The sequence below is a fragment of the Leuresthes tenuis genome, unplaced genomic scaffold (genome assembly GCF_036924035.1).
Source record: "Leuresthes tenuis unplaced genomic scaffold, fLeuTen1.0.hap1 SCAF_4, whole genome shotgun sequence".
Classification (NCBI taxonomy): Eukaryota; Metazoa; Chordata; class Actinopteri; order Atheriniformes; family Atherinopsidae; genus Leuresthes; species Leuresthes tenuis.
The window spans coordinates 35,739,282-35,759,596 of record NW_027325358.1 but is presented as its reverse complement, the minus strand read 5'-3'; the positions used below and the strand labels follow the sequence as shown (position 1 = coordinate 35,759,596).

The 20,315-nt window shown below is 41.9% G+C and overlaps 1 protein-coding gene across 1 annotated transcript in view; it reads left to right on the top strand.

Annotated features, from left to right (window-relative positions):
• The first annotated feature begins 8,714 nt into the window (after window positions 1-8,714).
• Window positions 8,715-20,315, top strand: part of lcor (ligand dependent nuclear receptor corepressor) — an 84,470-nt gene continuing 72,869 nt past the window's right edge. The window contains exon 1 of the mRNA XM_072383613.1: window positions 8,715-8,950. Within this exon, the coding sequence (XP_072239714.1) occupies window positions 8,854-8,950 (97 nt within the window). The 5' untranslated portion in view covers window positions 8,715-8,853. The remainder of the gene's footprint in view (window positions 8,951-20,315) is intronic.

Genomic DNA, 20,315 nt, shown 5'->3' with positions numbered 1-20,315 from the left:
GATGGGGGATTGGATCAAACAGAAGTTTCAATGCAGTCTATTGGTTTGCTTAGTTGGGCAACTTTTTGTGAATTGGCTCTGTATGAGTTGGACTAATTTGGAATTTAATCAATCAGATTTGATTGGATTGGGATTGCATAACAATGAATTGGATTGAAATTGGCTTGAATTGGACTGTATCTTTTTGAGAGGACATTTGTTATGTTTGGTTTGGTGCTGTATAAATAAAACTGAATTGAATTTAACTGTTTTGTGGACATGGAGAAGTCGCCAGAGGGATTCTGTGGGAGGTGTTGAGGGAGTATGGGGTATCTGAGTCACTTTTGCCGCCCAAATGGTCCCTGTATAACCAAATCAAGAGCTGTATCTGCACCCCTGGCACAAAGTCGAGCTCGTTTAGGGTGCATGTTGGACTAGCCCTTGTCACCCAATCCTCTTGCTGATTTCCATGGACAGGATGTCAAGGTGAAGTCAGGGAGAGGATTTATGGTTTGGGAACCTCAGGGTTACATTTGCTTTTTGCAGATAATATGGTTCTGTGATCTTTAATGTGCACTGGAGCAATTTGTGAGTATGAAGCAGCCAGGATGAAGGTCAGCTCTTCCAAATCCGAGAGGCCATGGTTCTCAACTGGAAAATGGTGGAGTGCACCTTCCGGCTCAGGGATGCGTCTCTGCCTCAAGCGGAGGAGTTTAAGTTCATCCATCCATCCATTTTCACCCACTAATCCGAGGTTGGCGGCGGCAACAGGTCCAAGAGTGAAACCCAGACATCCCTCTCTCCAGCGAAACTCTGCTCTTCCTGAGGGATGCCAAGGCATCCCCAAGCCAGAAGGGACATATAATCCCTCCAGCATGTCCTGGGTCTGCCCTGGTCCTCCTCCCAGTAGGATGTGCCAGGAAAACCTCCAAAGGGAGGTGATCAGGAGGCATCCTAACCAGATGCGTATATCTGTGATCTCGTTGTTTCGGTCACTACCCAAATCTCGTGACCATAGGTGAGAGTTGGAATTAAGATTACTGCTGACGAAGCCCCAATTCGTCTGTCCATCTCTCGCTCCAACCTGCTATCACTCATGAACAAGATACCCAGATACTTAAACTCCTCCACCTGAGGCAAGTACTAATCCCCAAGGATTCCACCTTTTCCCAGTTGTTTAAGTGTCTTGGGTTATCTGGGTTTTCCCCTGGACCTTTTGCCTTCAGAAAGCACTGACCTTGGATATATGGATGATAATGGAGGAACACTATTATCATTATTAGTAGTAGTACTAGTTGTAGTATTGTTGTCGTTCTTGTTGTGTTTTGGATAGTATGAAATTGTCCAAAATCTCTTTGATTATTTGATCTCTTTGGTATGCTGAAGCAGTCAGAGTTCCTTTCACCGGAACTAAGGGGCCCAGCCCAGCTTCTGAAAAACATCCCACACCATAATCCCCCCTCCACTAAACTTTACACTTGGCACAATGCCGTCAGACAAGTACCGTTCTCCTGACATCCGCTAAACCCAGACTCAGATTGTCAGAAGCGTGAATCGTCACTCCAGAGAACACGTCTCCACTGCTCTGGAGTCCAGTGGCGGCATGCTTTACATCACTGCATCCGACACTTTGCATTGCACTTGGTGATGTATGGCTTGAATGCAGCAGCTTGGCCAAGGAAACCCATTCCATGAAGCACTCTATGCACTGTTCTTGAGCTAATTTTAAGGCTGCATGAAGTTTGGAGGTCTGTAGCAATTCAGTCTGCAGAAAGTTGGTGACCTCTGATCCTCAACATCCGCTGACCGCACATCCGCTCTGTCATTTAACGTGGCCTACCACTTTGTGGCTGAGTTGCTATTGTTCCCAATCGCTTCAACTTTCTTATAAAACAACTGACAGTTGACTGGGGAATATTTAGAAGTGAGGAAATTTTTCGACAGGACTTGTTGCACAGGTGGCATCCTATCACTGTACCACGCTGGAATTCACTGAGCAACCCATTCTTTCACAAATGTTTGTAGATGCATGCCTAGGTGTTTGAATTTATACATCTGTGGCCATGGAAATGATTGGAACACCTGAATTTAATTATTTGGATGGGTGAGTGAATACTTTTGGCAATGTTGTGTATCGTTGTGTTGGTAGCATAACTGATTGTTCGTTAACCAGTACACTAGCAGTTGTTATCTAGGTTGCCTATAACATGATTGTTGACTGTGACAGAAGAGCACTGCTGCTGATATCAAATGTCTTTAATATAGTCCTCAGGAGAAGAGAAGTTGGGTGTGTTATTCCAGTCAAATGTTACCTTCAAGCTGGCAAGGTAGAAGATTAAAAACTGGACCCCTTTTCTGTTTTAGTGAAGCAATGCAGGAGGAGAAAGCTTTGCAGTCCAGGGTGATTGCATTGAAGTAGTCAGTGAGAAGCACAAGTTGAGATTGACCATTTTGTTTTGTAGTGCCTGCTTGCTTGCATGTCTTCATGATAGCCTAGCAATCATTGTACCTCAGAAGTTTGCAGATGACGGTTCTGGGTTTGTTTGATGATTTTTCATTGTTTCTGTAGACATAATGAGCTCTATCAATTTCGATGACACCTTAATCAGCCATAGATGGGAACCGGATTGGGAGCTGACGTTGTAAGAAGGCAATAGGACTAATCATTTTCTAATCATTTTTTGTCTTCCAACTTCGCCATGCCAGACTGTAGCCTAGCAATTGCAGAAGTAGCTTCCCTAACCTCTAGCCCAGGGGTCGGCAACCTTTAACACTCAAAGAGTCATTTGGACCCGGTTTCCATGGAAAAGAAAACACCGGAAGCCGCAAATACTTTTTGACATCTAAAATTAAGATATTGTTTTTTTGCCTTTATGCTTTGTATAAAAAAATATGGTGTGTTGCTTACTAAATGAAGTGAAGTGCTACAGAGAAAATGACATTTTTATTTATGTAATGAACACATTTTGAATTCTTAAAAAAAGAGTTGAAGGTCTCTTTCTCACAGGGCTCTCAAGTGTCATGAATTGAGCATGACAGTCATGCTTTTTGGTCTTTGTGGAGGGGGCATGGTGCATCAGCTGCAGGAGAGAGCTGTGGAGAGAGCTCTGGGGAGCAGGACTAGGTGAGTGATTAGTACACCGGCAGTCACTTGTCTAATCACTCTCCTCTTTTAAAAACTCAGTAGCGTGCTGGAGCTGGGAGGAGGATTGAAGTGGAGTCGGCAGCACGAACCGGGAAGGAAGGCCTGCGAACGACTCCACATTCGTGAAAAATAGTGAAATAAACTATACGTTGAACCGTCCGCTGTCTCTGAGTCTCTCTGAGAGAACCCGCAGTGGCAACAGGCCGCCACAGTCTTTTTGTCACAGAAACGGCAGGAAACAAGCACATCTCCCATGAGTCAGAGCAGAACAGTTTTTCATAACAACAACACTAATAATAATATTATTAATGAAAGACCCCATTCCTGCGACCAGTCCAACCGGCCCGCTGAATGTCACTCTTGTCTGCATTCAAAACTTAAGAGCCCTGCTTTCTCACCACAAATTAGGCATACTGGTAAGCCACTCTCGATAGAGGTAAATGCAAATTAATCTGCCCAGGCATCATCATTCTATTTTCTTCAGATATTTTTCTTTTCTTACATTTCTCTATACTTGGCCTACCTGAAGTTGAAAGTCTTGATAAATGAACAGTGTTTTGGCGGGCATATACCGACTTTCGGCGAGTGTGACGCATATTTTGAGCGACAAAAAACAATGAAAATAATAAAATATAATTTGGATTAATATTTCAAGATCACAATAATCTTTCAATTTAGAACTACAATAAAAAAAACTGTAATAAAAACAAGCCCCAATAGAGCCTTAAATTCTGCTTTGACCTCATTTGCATCTCAGAAATACACTGAGGTGCAGACTTCACTTCCATTAATGCTGAGGAATTCACAGTGTTTGAGAGAATGGACACAACATGAACAAAGAAAACTATTTTCCTTATGCAAGAGGAGGCTCCAGGAGATGGGGGAGGATAGATGTGACGTGTGACGGGCCAATGAAGGAGCAATGTGAACGCAGCAGGTGGAATGCATAAACCCTGCCGCAGTTATGATATCTGCAAAATGGGTGGGACAGTTCGAAGACTGTTGGGGGACACCTCATTATTCTATTGCAAAGGGACAATTCTTCATGACACTGTATGTTTGGACTTGTCAGACCACCTGATGTTCAATGAATAAGTATCTAAACATCTAGAGTGCCTGAAACATTTCCACAGTGTTGTGTCTCTGTAGGAAGTCACTAAAATTGTAAAAAACTCTACAGTGGTAAGACACCAGGGGCGGAGAGTTCCTCTGAAACTGTGAACCAGAGGGTGTGCTCCAATTACTTGGACATCACACTGTTCAGCAATGTGGGGAGAGCATGCAGCATGGTGAAGAAGAGGCTTCTACCAACTGACAAACAAAGTGAATGGTGTTTTTTTCAATATGTACTTAAATCCACATTCTTTTACACCCTTTACATTACGATTTCCCATTTCTATGTTAAACTTTAAAAGTAAAGCTCCTCCAAAACAATTTATTTTAACTATTCAGCTGACCTAAATATGAAAAAATGTTCCCAAAAATACACCATTCTCTCCCTGCCAGCATTGGTCTAACATGACGTACATTCAAGGAAAAAATGTAAACCCATCCCAAGTAATAGTCAACTTTTTCAACATATTTAAACAAGCAAGCATTTGATCATCTCAAATTTGAATTTGAAATAATATAGCTCAGTGCCATGGAGGAAGAAGGTACAATCTTACATTCATCAAACCCTCAGTAACAGTGAGGTGCTGTTTTCATGCCAGGATACAGTGAGCCCTCTACAGTGCATGCCCTCTGATGCTTTTAAAAGATCCTGTCATCAGCTACAATGAATCACTTCACTATTAAGAATGCAACTGGCACTTTTGCACATGTAAGCCAGTCTTAAAACATCTTGCACCAGAGGTTTCAGTGATGTCAGATTGCCTTGTAATCATGCTAAATGTTACTTCTGCTAAAAGGAGACATTATAGCCTTTATTATTGACAAAGTTGATTGTCCTTGTGTGGTCTTGTTCTTGTGTTGATCATAGTCTTGATCCAGTACAAAGATTTCTAAATGAGTTGGGCACAATGTAACCATGAGCACAGATAGAGAAAAAACAAAAAGCTGTTCAGGTGTTTAAAATAAGTTTCAGCTCATTTCGGTTTACTGGACTAAGTGCTCCATATAAGCTACAGCAGATTGCCCTAAAAAGCAATATTCTATTATTATTTCATATTTACATGGGATGGGCGCCTATCTGTGCATCACTGACTTAATGTCATCATAAAATTTGTGTTGTTCATGCAAATGCAGCTAAAGATGGAGGATGGACTCGTGACTTGCCTTCTCTCCATTCCCCGTGGTACTCCTCACCGTTGGAGTAGGTAAAGGATCCTCGTGTCAGGGTCATGGGTCCTACTGGCACGCATGTCAAAGCACAAAAAGCATCATCAGGACTGGTTGCTTTTCACCCGAAGCGTTGATATTCTGACACACACACACACACAGCTGGATTGAGTTATTGCTGGCTGTTGAATTCAGCCTTCAGAGCAGGTGGGTTCAGATGATGCAGCCAGAGATCCGGGAGAAACAGACCTCACCCAGCTACACCAAAGACCTCTGGTCATAGTAGAGCTACACCATTACTTGGCTACAAGTAAAAGAATTATGATAACTTTACACTCTTATGTGACTGCTGTTGTTTTTTAGACCTTTTTTTGGAGGTCACCGGGTCACCACATGGACAGTGGTATGCACAGGGACTGGAGCTAAATGTGAATTCAATCTAAACTGTTCAGAGAAGGACAAAATTGACATTTCTACTGGTTAAGGTGACTGAAATAGCTCCTGATACAAGTCTGTTGATTCCTACATATTCACACTCTGAGCAGAAAACAGCCCCAGAACATTGAAGCAGCTCACCATATGCTGTCTGCCAGCTGTAACAGAGTTTACATGAAACTTCCATGAATCTTGGGGGATGAGGACAAGACTTACTGAGCAGACAGCTTCTTCTGAGACTGCACTGTACCAGCTTCCACAGTGGGTAAGCATTCAAAAAAATCCAGAGGAGTTTAGAGGGCATAATCTTACAATTTGTCAGTAACAACAGTTTTACTCAGAAAATATACCACTACACACAACAACTGTGTTAAGATTTACAGCAAATTAACTTGTTTAGGGACTCCTTCTATTCTAATCGACTGTCTGGGGTCTTTTTTTTTTTCATTAAATGAAAAATATGTATTTTTGTACATTCAAGGTGCGATCCCAAACAGGATTGTATGCCACATCTTGTTTGGCATCACAACTCTACAGTCCACATACTTCTGAATATAAATTGTTGATGAACGGTGTATAATGTATAATTAAGCCAGCTTCCGCTTGTTTGTTTCCTTTTTAAGATCGTAGTGGTATTTTATTCATTTCAGCCCCAGACAGTGTAGTAATTCCGGTCTTCTTCAAACACTACCACACAGCTACCTTTACTGTGGCTCTCAGGGATGTGTGTGCCTTCTTTCTGTTGTTTCACTATGAGCTTGCAGACAAACACGTCCCGAAAGCACTATCAAACAAACATTTAGAATAATAAAGAAAAAGCCCAAGGCCTGTTCATTAGGCTGAACAATTGTTCAGATGCCATCAGGCGCGCTGTCAGATTAGACGGAAGGAGGAGTGTGTATCCCTCCATCTAATGTTGCCACAGTAACGGCGCCCTAATCCCTTTCATCCTGCCGGCATGACGCTGTCAGCCTCCAAAACACACATATACGCACACACACATACATAAGCGTGACACGCAGGCCCAAAGAAAGAAAGAACCACTTTACCTGTTTCACTGAAGCGTAACTCAGCCGCTTTTCTCTACATCGCTGAAAACAACGCGGCAGTTGGAGGATTTCTTTTCCTCTCTGCGACTATTTAGTCTTTTTTCGTAGCCGCTCTCCAGAAGAGCTGCCTCAGCGTCTCTTCAAAGCGCTAGAATCTGATTGGCTGCTCTTCTTCACCTCGACTTAAGGTGTCCTTCTATTGGCTGCCTTTCCTCTCTTTCCGGCCCTTCGCAGGAGACATCTTTGTCGAGGGCAGTGGGTTCAACGACTTAATTAGCCTGAGTGCCTCTGAGTGAAAGCGTTTGTCCTTGCCTTTTTTTATTTGTTGCCCGCTGTTGGATTATAAAACGACAGCCCGGTTCCGTTCAATGATACTGTGTCATTTCATGTTTCAATTTAGTGATTACATCCGCGTTTTGGCGAGTTCAATTAAACCTGATGTATGGTTTTCCCAGTGCGCAAAAGCAGCTGCTTTGATGTAATGAGAGTTTTTTTTTATTTGTTTGTTTCTTTTCTTTCTTTTTCTTTTTTTTACATAAGGTGGAATACATTCAATGTCGCTGCATCTTTAATTAAAAGACGAGGCAAAGAGTCTCTTGTCCACATTTTGTCCCTTTCACCGCCTCACACCAGGCCTGCACGCCGATATAATTGATGCTTACACAGAGTGTAAAGCACTGCTGGCCACTTATTTCCGTAGTTATTTTGTTTTCCTCAATATTTAAACAAGAAATATATAACCAGGCTGTCTGTGTTTAAATTAAACACCGAATGGAAACAGAATTAAATGATCAAACTATTGATGCATGTGCCACAGAGACAGAACATAAGAGAGACTGGCTACACTTTAAACACCGTCCTCAGACTGCTGGTGATTCAGTGTCAGTGTAAAAATACTTGGGCTTCCAAACATCCACCAACGGCACATTTTCCAACAGAGAAAATAGAAATACACTAGATGTGGCATTGAATAAATCCACACACGCATGAAATAATGTCGAAATACGCTTGGTCAAGATCCATTTATTTAACGTGAACAAGTTTAGTCAGTGATCGAATGTCTGAAATAATTATACCGAGAAGTTCAGGTCTGTTCTAGCCTATCAGCCGTTCTGTAGACTGTGAATAAATGGCAGTTTTTTTTATCAGCCGTGTTATTTTTTTCCGCCTGTACAATGTGTTCTTTGTTCTCCTTATGGTGACAGGCATATGTATGGGGACACAATCATTTGTAGAATATTGTAAATTGTTTTGAACATGAGCTTTTGCAAAATAGTCTGTCCAATATGTCAGAAAGAAATGTGGGAAATCATGGTTTGACTAAGGCCACCTTCAACATTTAAGAGATGAGTAGTTGTAAAGTATTAGTTGGCTAATAATTAGTAAGAGTACCTTATCATGAGTGGGTAGAGGTGGAATTGAGTATACGTTTCTTACATGAACATTTTGGGTATTTTTCAACCTCTGAACTCAGTTTTTGTCTGACAGGAGCTGACAGCGCCTTTACTTTCCCGAAATGATGCCTCTTCTAATAACGCCTCTTCATCTCGGCCCCAGTTTATGACTTACACTGTTAACACATCTGTTGATTTAAACGGTGCAGCGTCTTTATGCGCATTTTAAATCCCCGGCACACCCTCGCCCTTTGACACACATAGCTTTAAGCCACGACCAATTTGGAGCACATGCGCCTTGTGCAGTAGGTACTGTACAGAACATTAAAACAGGCAAACATCCCGTTAAACGACCAATGACAGCCCAACCTCCCGTAGTGATGCTGGGAGAAGTGGAGGGGAGGGGGCGCTGTTGGTGGGTGGGACAAACGGCGGTATAGAAAGGGGGATGCAGCAGCCCCGTCCCCCTCATATTTCTCTCCACCCAGCCATAGAATAAAAACCACCGGTGACGTGCGCGCAGGGAAGCACCCAGCAGTATGTGCGCGCCCACGGGAGGGGCCGATAGAAAATGGCGAGTCTTTGCAAAAGGCAGCAATGCACGATAGAGAGGCGCGGCTTTCGGCAGGAACTTGACTCTTGGAGGCACAAACTCATTCACTGTGTAGGTAAGCTCGTTTGGAATAGTGTGTGTGCGAGTGTGACTTGGTTTGGAAAGCCGGAGTGTGCCGGTAGTCTGCTTTCCTTCGGCTTTTTAAAGTGTGAGGAGCAGAGCTGGGGTCGTAATGTTCACTGGAAAGCCTATAGGGTGCCAGTGAAGCTGCCTGGCGCTGTCCGCTCCCACCGGACATTTCCAAAATCATTCGGCTCAAGTTTTTGGTGTGCCGTGGGGCACGTGCACGGTGTGTCACCCGGTGACTTTGTGGTGGTGACCTGCTGTACTTGTTAGTGTTGTTTTTCTGAGAGTTTTGTGATTTGGAGCCACAGCAGTGATTTTTATACATTTTTCCTTGGCTGTTTATTTATTGTAAGCACTGCATGTCACGTGTGCAGATGGAGCTGCGCTTCGGCCAATCGGCTTTTCCGCTATAGGCCGGCCCGTGCCCGCTCGCGCGCCCCCGGAGTGAGTTTGGAAGGAGGTGGGGGGCGATGCGCGCTCTCAGTCTCCAAACATACCCCCCTGGAAATCGTTTTTTGGGAGCGCGCTTTGCTGCATTGGGGGAAATGTCAGTGAAACAAATTTTGAAGGCCTGTTTTAGGGGGAAGGTGGGGGTCGACTCGGAGATGATGCCTCGGTGCGTGCTTTTACATCGACGATTGCTCGGAAATACTTGTTGAAACGGCACTGTTGGATGCAGCAGAAGACTCTGCGGCGTAGATCACTCGAGACCAAAATAAGAATGAATCAAATCTTTCTAAAAAAAAACGGCATCCACCTCCAGTTAACAGCAGCAGCTGATCAGCTGCTCCTGCTCTGCTCTTTAGTTCATGTCGGCTTTAATTTTGGATTCTGTCACCCGCAGCCTACACCTCTCCCCCACCAACCAAGCTTTTCCTCCCCACGATCCTGTATTTGTATTGTATTTCATTAGCTCCATTTAATCCGGTCACACTGTCCTATCCTGAAGTTTTGGTAAGATCATCTCCTCTTGGCCCCTGATCTGCTAACCTCTCCGGGTTTCCGCGGCACTCTGCCGGGCTCCATCGGCCGTATGAGCAGCTGGACCTCTGCAGGGTGTCGCTGCTACCTTTTTAAAAAAATGTTTGTGCCTAGATGTTGCGCGTTGATCTGCCACCTTCTGAACTAAGCCGTCTGACATCTTTATAACATCCTACATGGCCTGCCTGCACTGAGCCAGGGGAGCTTTGTAGTGAGATAAGTCATAAGGAAGGGATACAGTGGGAAATTAAAAGGGTTTGGTAATCTCTGACCTTCGAACGACGTGATCTGCATAAAGCTGTAAGATATCACAATCAGCAGTGTGAACAGAAGAAAACAGAGCTTACCAGTTTACTTATTTCACTTGTTTTGCACCTGTTACCAATTCGTCTTTAAGTGGGGTTCTTTTGTTTTATTTTTAGGACCCCAAAAATACATTTTACTGAAAAAAAGTCAAGTTGATTTTGCACTCTGTATTGGAGCCTGCCTTGACCTCATCATGGCCTCTGATTAGGGCTGTGGCCTGAATGCTTCAGTGGCTCCCTGGGTTTGAGTCAAAAACAGCAGAGGGTGGCTTTGCCCCTCCCTAAAAGTACAAAACACATGTTACACTCAGAAGAGCTGTATGTGACCTCGGAAAAAGACAGAAAAACGTTATTCAGATAAATCAGTGAGATATAAGGTACCTGTATAATGGTACTACATCTGATATCTAATGCTCGTAGACAACAGTATAATAAACACATCGCAAAACCACCGCTGTGCAGCTGTCATCCATATAGTAATTTTGCAGCGATCAAAGGAGATATCACAAAGCACAGTAATGAACTTGCAGTTGGACACCACAGCTTGCATTGGCTCTGTGTGTTAGTGTGTCGTAGCAGCACATATCCGTGTTCTGGTTGAAGTCCGAGATGTTTGTTCCAGTGTGAATCTGCTCTGAAACTGTGAGAAAGTGGGGCACTTGAAGCTGGAGAATTTGTTTCCATGACTTCAAAGTGTGAAGGAGCTGGGGTGTAAGCAGGTACCGAAGCTTTGCCAAGCTGCCAGGCTCCCTGTCCACGTTGTTGCCCCTTTAACAGATGCTATTACATTTGCTGCAGTTATTTTCTCAAATGCTGGTTACTTCTTCTGCATTTCACAGGTACGGTTTTTATCTGTACGCCCAAACGTCCTGGACCCCAAAATTCTTACATTTTTATTAACACAAACATTAGAGAAGACTAATGGCTGAAAAGATGTCAACAACAGGAGGACAAATGGGTGCTGGTGCACCTTTACCAGGCAGCCTCGTCATTAACAACATATTGCTCACTGTGTTCTAGACTTTGAGTGTAAGAAGGTCAGATGGACACCTCTCAGCTTATTTAGCTTCACAGTGATGTATGAGTGCAGTTTGTCGACATATCAAGCCTAATTTTCTTACCTTGTTCTGGACTGATTATAAAGTGGGGCCTATATGGCATAGAAAGGTTAACATTATTAGTTGGTAGCAATTATAGCCCAAGTGCTCATTCTTTTGGCACATATTCTGGGTTAGACAGTGTAGCTAATTTGATTGCTGAAAGGTTGTGGCAGTGCAGGAAAGAGACAGACTGTGAAGGAGACAGAGAAAGGTGTAAGCGTGAGTGGCAGATTGCTTTTTTACATCCAACATTTCTCCAGACATACCACGAAAGCTGTTAGTTAAATTAGTGAGGACAACTTGAGTTTGAGTTCTTGTTGACTAAAGCTCTCATTACAGCAGCTGCATACTGACAGGGGAAAAAGGCTTGGTGGTCACGGGTCACCGGTAAAAGATCATTTCAGCCTGGGTTGGACTGTATTATATATACATTGACACAACAATATAACAGAGCTTTGTCATCTGCCAGAGAATGCCTTGTTTTTCAGGGTCTTATCCAATGTCTTGCTGAATATTCATAAACCAAAGATACAGAGCTATATTTGTTTGACCTTTCTTTAACCTGATAGATCCCACTGTGGAAAGGGACCTCTTTTCCAGGAGAGATGTGGCCAGGAAGGCGTACAAGACAATTTAGAATCAGGCGCACAGCTTTATCAACACTAAAAGCTACACGAAGGAAGCTCAAGTGATTACGACACAATGGAAAGCAGCCACTATAACATTTAACATGTTTTTTTCCTGAAGTCCAATCAAGGTGTTGGTCACCTTTTAGTGCGCATCCCTGTTTCACAGCTCCTGTTTTGGCCCTTTGAACTGTGTGTTTCCACTTAAGTTGCTGTTGTTCACTGATTAATGAGTGAGTTGAAGGGAATTCATGCTAGTTGTGCCAGTGAACTGAACAGCACGGGCTAAAGTTTTCTCCAAATATAGCCGTAATGTGCAAGATTATCCTTTTTGGCTCTGAAGGTCAGTAAATGAACAGATCCACCTGATTTCTTTCTGTTTATCTGTCCATCTATCTGTCCTTAGTCCCTCGATTACCCGCCACACTCAGTCTCAAATCCTTGTCTTATCAAGTAGACCAAATCCCTCCATCACGCCTCGCTCTCTGAGCAGGCAGCTTTTATTTCAGTAATGGACAGATGGACTCCCCGAGAGCTCTGCCGCTACTTTCTCATCTTGCTAATTCTTTCCATGAGCTTTCTGAAAAGGAAAACAAAACACGGCACATTTATCTGGGGCTGGTGGGGGAGAGTGGCAGCGATCCACCCGTTTGACCAGACCGGATGCCAACACTATAAATCTCTACATGCAACTCTTCATTACACATGCACTCACAAACATGCAGTGATATATGCGTGTGTGTGCGGCTGTCTCAGGGGCCGGTGCATGCCAACCAGGAGCCATGTTAGGAGGCAGGCTGCTCGGGATGGGGGTGGGGTGTTGATTGCAATCTGTGGAAGAGCAAAATGCACCACTGGCACTGTGTGAATGTGGACAGAAGGTGTGCATGTGTGCTGAGCAGTGTGCTCTTTTACAGCAATGTCCTGCCTCACGTTCAGATTCACCAGCCCATTAATCTAAACTGCCAGGAGGATTCAAACAGCAAAGATTACACGCATGCTTCTTTTATCCTCCTGCCTGAATGTGTTTCTAAAGATGAAACTCCTTCATCTTGTTTTTGCAGGCTGCTGAGAAAGCGGGGCAGCTTTAAAGGACAAAGTATTTTTGAAAGAGGAAGGCAGCTGACTTCCTAAAAAAACCTTCTTACAAGGTTTATCTTTTTCTGTCTGTCCTAAAGTCTCCACTTTGTTGTTTTCTTCCCCTGAGATCTTCTGCATGAATCTGTAAACATATAGTTAGAGACTAATCACTGCGTGACCATCTTCAGCAAAAAAAAATTGGTGCCTTTAGAAGCTGAAATGTTGTTTACTGAGCAAAGAAAAGTTGGCCCATGCTTTTAGAATAACTACTTTCTGCATCTTTAGAGGATTTCATTTAAACACTGATCTGAGTCTTGTTTTCGGTGAAAACTCTTTGAAAATCAAGTGATACAAATTTTAAAAGGTTCCTGCTTAAAGTTTTTTCTTTTGAAAAAGAAAAAGAACCTCTGGTGAGTGTCATATATTTCCATTCAATAAAGAAGCAACCGATTAATCACTGACTAAAATCCTTTTCCACCCTTCATGCCCTTGTTTATCAAACATCTAATGATCAGATTGTGTAAGATGCCTTTTCCCATTTGGTGGTTCATTCATTCAGCTTGATGTGTTCCAGTTACCTTAAACCTGCCCTCTGTTGATCACTTGTTAATGGTTTTTTCTCAAAAGAAATGAACTCTTGTTGTAATTGTTGAGGTGCATTAAACCTTCTCTTTCCTTTCTTCCTTTTGGTCTGATCTGTGACCAAAGTCCTCCATTTCCTTCAACTTTGTACACAGCGTCCCTGACACAATCCAAAATTTATGTAAGTGTGTGTGTGTGTGTGTGAGAGAGAGTTGCTTTTGTTATGTGAGCTACCTGACCTCCTTGATACTGTTCTTTGGACACAGATGCCTGCGGGCTCATGTACGATTTGGAGTTTGTATTTGGAGTACACACACACACACACACACACACACACACGCACGCACACACACACGCACGCACACACGCACGCACGCACACACACACAGGGGACAGGTTAGGGTGTCTAGGCTTTGGAGCGGCAGGAATGTTTACTTGGACCCGCCTTTAGTGAATTCCTTCTTGTTCCTCAATAGTGACTGCTTTTGTGCACAAGGTCATATTTGAGCAATCTGCTTTTCAGAGTTTTGATTAATGGCACAGAGGAGCTGAAGTGTGTGCTATGTGCTATCAGCCCTCATAAGAGGAAATCTTAGACCTTGAACTTGGGGACATTTTTGGAAAGTGAGGACATTTTGTTCTCTCTTTTAAAGTCTGCTAAGAGCTGTTTGAGGGTTAAGACTCGGGGTTAATCATGTACTTGTGATGATTAAGCTCAAGGAATGCCTTGTTATTTAAATAAGTAAAGTCCAAAATCTTTTATTCTTCTTAAGAATGAAGTATTAATTTAAAGAGTGTGTCATTCACGTTTAATTAATACTAAGTAGCTCGTAGTCTTAATGAGAATAAGAGGAACCAGCTAATGAGATAATAATGGGGCTGAACAGTTGCTTAAGCAGTTGTAAGCTGTCATGGTTCAGAGTGAAAGACTGCACGTGTCTGCTTTGAATCACTGATGGAAGAAGCTGCAGTGTGCTAATGTTTGCCAAAATTAAATTCACCTGAAAACTGTATGTGGAATAATCAGTCTGGACAAGTAGATTTACGGCAATCTTGCAAAAGTGTAGTCACTGTAATTAGCTGTTATACTGTGCAATGTTATGTTCTTTGTGTCAGCGGCCGTGGGATTTTACAGAGTAGAGAATATGTTACTGCTCAAATGGAAGCACAAGGAGTGCTGGTGTGTCTTTAAGTTGGACTCATTGTAAACTTATTTGTTTTATCACTCCATACCCTCTGAGCTTTGCAGTGCCAGTATACAGATGCACCCTGGGAAATGTAGTTCTTCTGAGAGAAGCAGGGACAGAGACAGCTGGGTGAGTAGGAGCAGCAACTTAGAGACAGCGAGATTGAGGTTAGGAGGAGGGAGTGCTCGGATGCTTTTATATATCAAAACCAGGGAGGACACGTGATGGACGAGGTTTGCACAACAAATGAGTTGAAAACAATAGGCAGTTATTTGCAATTCAAAAACTGAAAGGGACTTCATCGTGATTTGGCTTTGGGCATAAGTGTGTTCACAGAGTAAAACCTGTCCTGCTGACTCACAGACAGGAAAACTGGGTCTTAGAAATGCATTTAAGGCACCTTTATTTTCAGCAGATCAACATTAATCTATAGAGTAATCAAAATGTTTCTTGATTCTAAGGAAAACCTTCTGAGCGTGCTGAGGCTGAGTTAATGCTAGTGCTGATATGATATATGATAAGTGAGCTTTGATGTGAAGAAGATTTTCCAAATAGCTGACAAGACATCATTAGAATTGAAGAAAGGAAGACAAATTCAAGAAACTGTGTGTACATACATTTCCTCTGGATTTTAAATGAATGAGTCTCACAGATGAAATAAAAAAATGTAAAGTTTTTACACTGCTAAGAAAATCAAATCAAGCAAAACATTTCTGAATTGTTCTTTAAATTCCCTGTACACGACTCTGTCCTTCCCGACCAACACCTGTTCACAACAGGACGGCTCCTCTTTTTCTTCTGACTATAAGCTGCACTTAGTGTTGATAAGATAAAGAAGAATAAGAGTCAGCATCAGTTCTCGTTTATCAGAAGTTTTTAGCCTCGTAATAAAATATAATCAGCAAAGTTTCTGCAAAGTCTCAAAGTAATCTCTCAACAAAACATTTATGTAATGTCTAAATGTAAAAAAAATACTGTATGGATGTTAGCTTATACGTGAGATAAAATGCATTTACTCTGAACTGTATTTAACAAAAGTAATTTCATGTATGTCATAAATTACTACTTCAGATGACCAAAATCAGCACAAAAAGCTTATGAATGGTTGTCAGTAATGCCATCAAAATTGGAGACAGCTTTAACCGGGGACAGGTCACCAAAATGGGACGTCTGGTCATCCTAGCGTAAGGCTGTCATGGCTGTCAGTATTATAGTGTACATGTTTGCTAATTGCGAGTACGCATCCAACTGACAGTCCATGTCGTTACTATGGTTACTGCTAATCAGCATCTTCTTTCTTAGTTGTTTTTAAGCCAGCCATAGATACGTCAGTGAACAACAGCGCCATCTACTGGATGGAGCTTTGTGAATTACGAGCTATTTCTTTGTGAATCTGTATGAATTTGCGGAAAGAATGCCTCAAAAATACAAACGTGTGATTGGTGATCCACAAACACTGAGTCACGATTCACAAACAGAATTTTCAGTTTCACAAATGGCTTTTTGTTTAACAAATGGAAAATGGTATATTTACAAATACACATATTTGTAAAAAACAACAAGTTATAAATAGGACATTTGTGAAAAGCAACGTGTGCAACTCAAGGCATATTAGTAGATCACCCTCTGAGCATTTACAGTTATTTTTTAGACAAATTTAAGCCCATAAAAATCTAAACAACTGTGACAGGACTTGAAGAGGAAGGCAAACTGCGAGCCTGTATGCTGACTTCGTCTGCTGGCTGGCTGGCTTTCATACTTTCCTGGAGTGTTTTTGGTCTTCTTCTGTCTGACAGCCTGTCAAGGCAAACGCACGGTGAAAAGCCACAAGACAAAGAAACTGAAAAAGACTGAAGAGAAATCACAAACCCTACCTCGCAGTGCCACTCTCCTGCTTTCAGCTTAATTTCATCGTTTGTCGTTTTTGATTCTGGTTCTGTCCTTGTGGTTTACTCTTCTCTGCAGATAATTATCTTTGCAGATAAACTTAATCTGGATGCTGTGGTTGAGTGGCAGAACAAACCACATGTTCCCGTTTCCAGCCTTCTTCAGCAACCAGGCGATGTCAGCGTTGGTAAACACACATAGCAGTCATTGTATGAAGAACAGAACAGAGGCTCATGCTCGATGATGGCTTCTGATACCGCAGGGTGTGTTAGGATCTGGCTCATGTTGCCTGAGGAAGACTGACCTCATTGTCATTCCCCCACACAATGCAGTCGGGGCTGAAGCATCTTGTACAGGCCACCATCTGTTGGGACAAAGATGTTGGGTGTTCTTAGAGACGAGCTCACAGTGCGTAAGTGAGGCAAAGCTAGATTTTTTTGCTTCAGACTAACGCACTCTCTAATTCACTTTGTTAGAGGTGATTGTGCACGTAGAACAATTATCCTGATGCCTCAATTTTTTGTTCTTTGTTGAGAAAATAATTCTAAAGGTTTTGGTAAAGCCACAAACCTAACTCTAGTTGACACCAGGTTAAAACTTTCAGATGTCTTCTCTAGGAATAATCATTACAATTCTAATAATTCTAATAATGAAATTGCTTTAGAAGCCCTTGATTATTAATATATATACTGGTACAACACATGCATGTGAAATAACACATTTCAACATTTTGATTAGCCTGACCTATCACCCAACAAAAGTGACACCAAGCCAAGGATGGTGCACAGCCAGTGGTGGACTCGGTAGAACCAGTGGACAAACATACAATAACCTCTGTGTTATACTTGTTTCACCCCAAAAGTATCCCATCTTAACTTTTTTAAAATACGATTATACCCAGTAAAACAAGCTGCTGAAACATTTCCCATTGACAGTAGTCGGCTCAGCTTTTTGAGGGCTACACTTTACATAGAACTGGCCCAGTAACTATCAATGCCTCCCAGTTAGGTGATGAACCACAGTTTGTGATAATAATGGCTGAAGTTAGCCAACACGGCAGGACTGAGTGAGCTGGCAGCTAGCATACAGACAGTAAAATCCATCTATCCCGTCTGCCTCGTCACAGTTGTTGCTGCCAGGTTCAGCACTTCTGTGTGAGATGTTACTGTGGGTAAATATGTGCTTGTGTAAAAAAAGGTGAGCTGTGTGAGGCAGAAACCTCTTTAAAATAAATAAAAACAGCAGTCATGAGAAATAGATACAGACTAAATTTCCTGATCATTAAAATTGTTTTCATTCTTTGTTATTTATGTTGGCACACATGAATGCAACTGCTGTGTCTTGGAGCTACTGCAGGTGATTCATTAAAGCCAATGAGAGGTTCATTCTCTCTTCTGCCTAAGTAAACAAATGAAACATAGCTTTTAATCAGAAAAAAACTGGTTTCACAGCCTGAATGAGGTTGCGAGCAGCAGATGAACAAACCAACTCTATTTAATAAACTAACAGCATGTACTCTACATGTGCCTGCCACCAGTTTCCAGAAACTGGACAAGTTTTTGTAGACCTGAAGGAACAGCTCTTTGCAAAGAAACAATGTTCAAATTGTCTGGCAGTGTCTTGTATTTTTAAATTCCAACAGTAAATTGGCATTTAATGACCATGTTCAACAATACAAACCTTCCCTCAGTACATAACGACCTTTTCACCCATGAAAACCAATAATCTCTAACAATGCAAGGATAGACATTTTGATTTTTTAAGGCTCCATAATCCCCGTAAAACAGCTGGCCACAATGGTTTTAGCAAATATTATAACAGAAGGCAGTGCTCCGTTTGTAGGCGATTAATTTCAGCAAAGGAATAATGAATATTTGGTGCCCCATTAAGTCTAAACACTAGCATGATTGTATGTGTAGGACTGAGTTAAAGTGAACTGTAGTGTGTGTATTATTGGTAATAAAAGAACATGTAACCCGGTGCAACAGTGTGGCTGGCTGACTTATTTTATCCTTTGTGAAAAATAGTGGAACTGGAGTCTTTCATTGTGCTCTCAGATATTTTAACACAATTAGAAATGTAATGTATGAAAAAACACCATATTTATCAAAGTTTGATTGTTCCTTGTGAAAAGGAATAAGCAGATTTGAAATAAATGTATTCTCTTTGCATGAATACATTTATTTTGATAAAGGTTTGACAGAAGGTTTGTTTGGATGGAGGTAGAAGTTGTGGCGTATTTAACTTGAATTTAGGAGAAACAAATAACCGCTATCTCTCACGCCCCCGTTGGACAGCTCCAATACCTCTTGCCCGATTCTTAATGAAGGTTCAAGTCCTCTCTCCATGGTGATACACTCCGGCCGGGAAGCGTTTATAGGCTGGTTGTCATGCCAACGTGCGGAAAGCACGAGTTAGTAGTTTTCACCAAAGTCCATACTTTTGATGATTCGAATTTCTTTTAATGCTCATTTCCCAGTGATTCGAATCACTTGGATGGAACATGACTACTGTTTTTCTCTGCCGACCATATTCTCAGGTCCACATAAAAGTCGCTTTACCAGTTACTTTCTTGTCTTTGTCTACAAACCAACGGTTGTCTCACTTTTGCCCAGATATATCACACGTTTCTGGCTGTTTTTAGCTGTTTGTCACACATCTGTTGTAATCCTTTTTATTGTTATATCACAAGTATTTAATTTTCTGCAAGTACAATTATTGCCACAAAAGCAGGTGATTAAATGATGGTGAATATTAGTGGAGACAAGTCTGATTTTCGAAGAACTCCTCATCAGTTTGTACATAAAAGTGCAGCTTTTGGTTCCTGCTAATGTTTCGACTGTTGACCAAAAGGTCAAGTGTAATATTTGAGTTAATAAAACCTCCTGATAAGCCAATTATTGATGATTTTATTTGTTTAATACGTTTTCCAAACTGATGTTTGATATTTTGCGGTTGTTTTTAGGCTTCTTGCTCAGAACTGTAAATAAAGGAAATGAATTCTTTATGAAGAATTTTAAAGAGGATCACCTGACTTAGCCTGACTTGAAAAACAAACAGGAGTTTTCATTTTTCATAATATGAGCTTGGAGCTTCTGTCTTCCACTTCTGTTTTAGCAGTACCAAGTCGTTAACACTTGATATCAAGCTTGGCATCCCCTGCGGATAACTTATGGTTACATAGTGCAGCAGGACAATAAAATTTAATTTGATGCACCTTAATGCTCACAAGCTTTTCAATCTGGCATTTGCCCAGCACTGTACTGGTCTCTCTCTTTCACACACACACACACACACACACTGGTTCTGTACATGTGGACTGCAGGATAAGTAGAGATGACAGGTCCAGCTGTGCTGTATGAGAGCTGAGCTGGCTGGCAGAGCTGGGGGCTTTCAGCTCTGCTTTATGTGTGACCGTGTCACACTCAGTTAGGTGTCAAGCCCGCCAGGTCATACAAATACACACAAACAAACACGCACACGGCATAAAGAACATCTCTGTTGTTCCTGTCACAATCAAGAGAAACTTTTCAAAATTTCTTTAAAATCTTAAATTCAAAACCAAGAAATACTCTTGTTGTAGAATGCTCTGGCAGCAAGATGCAG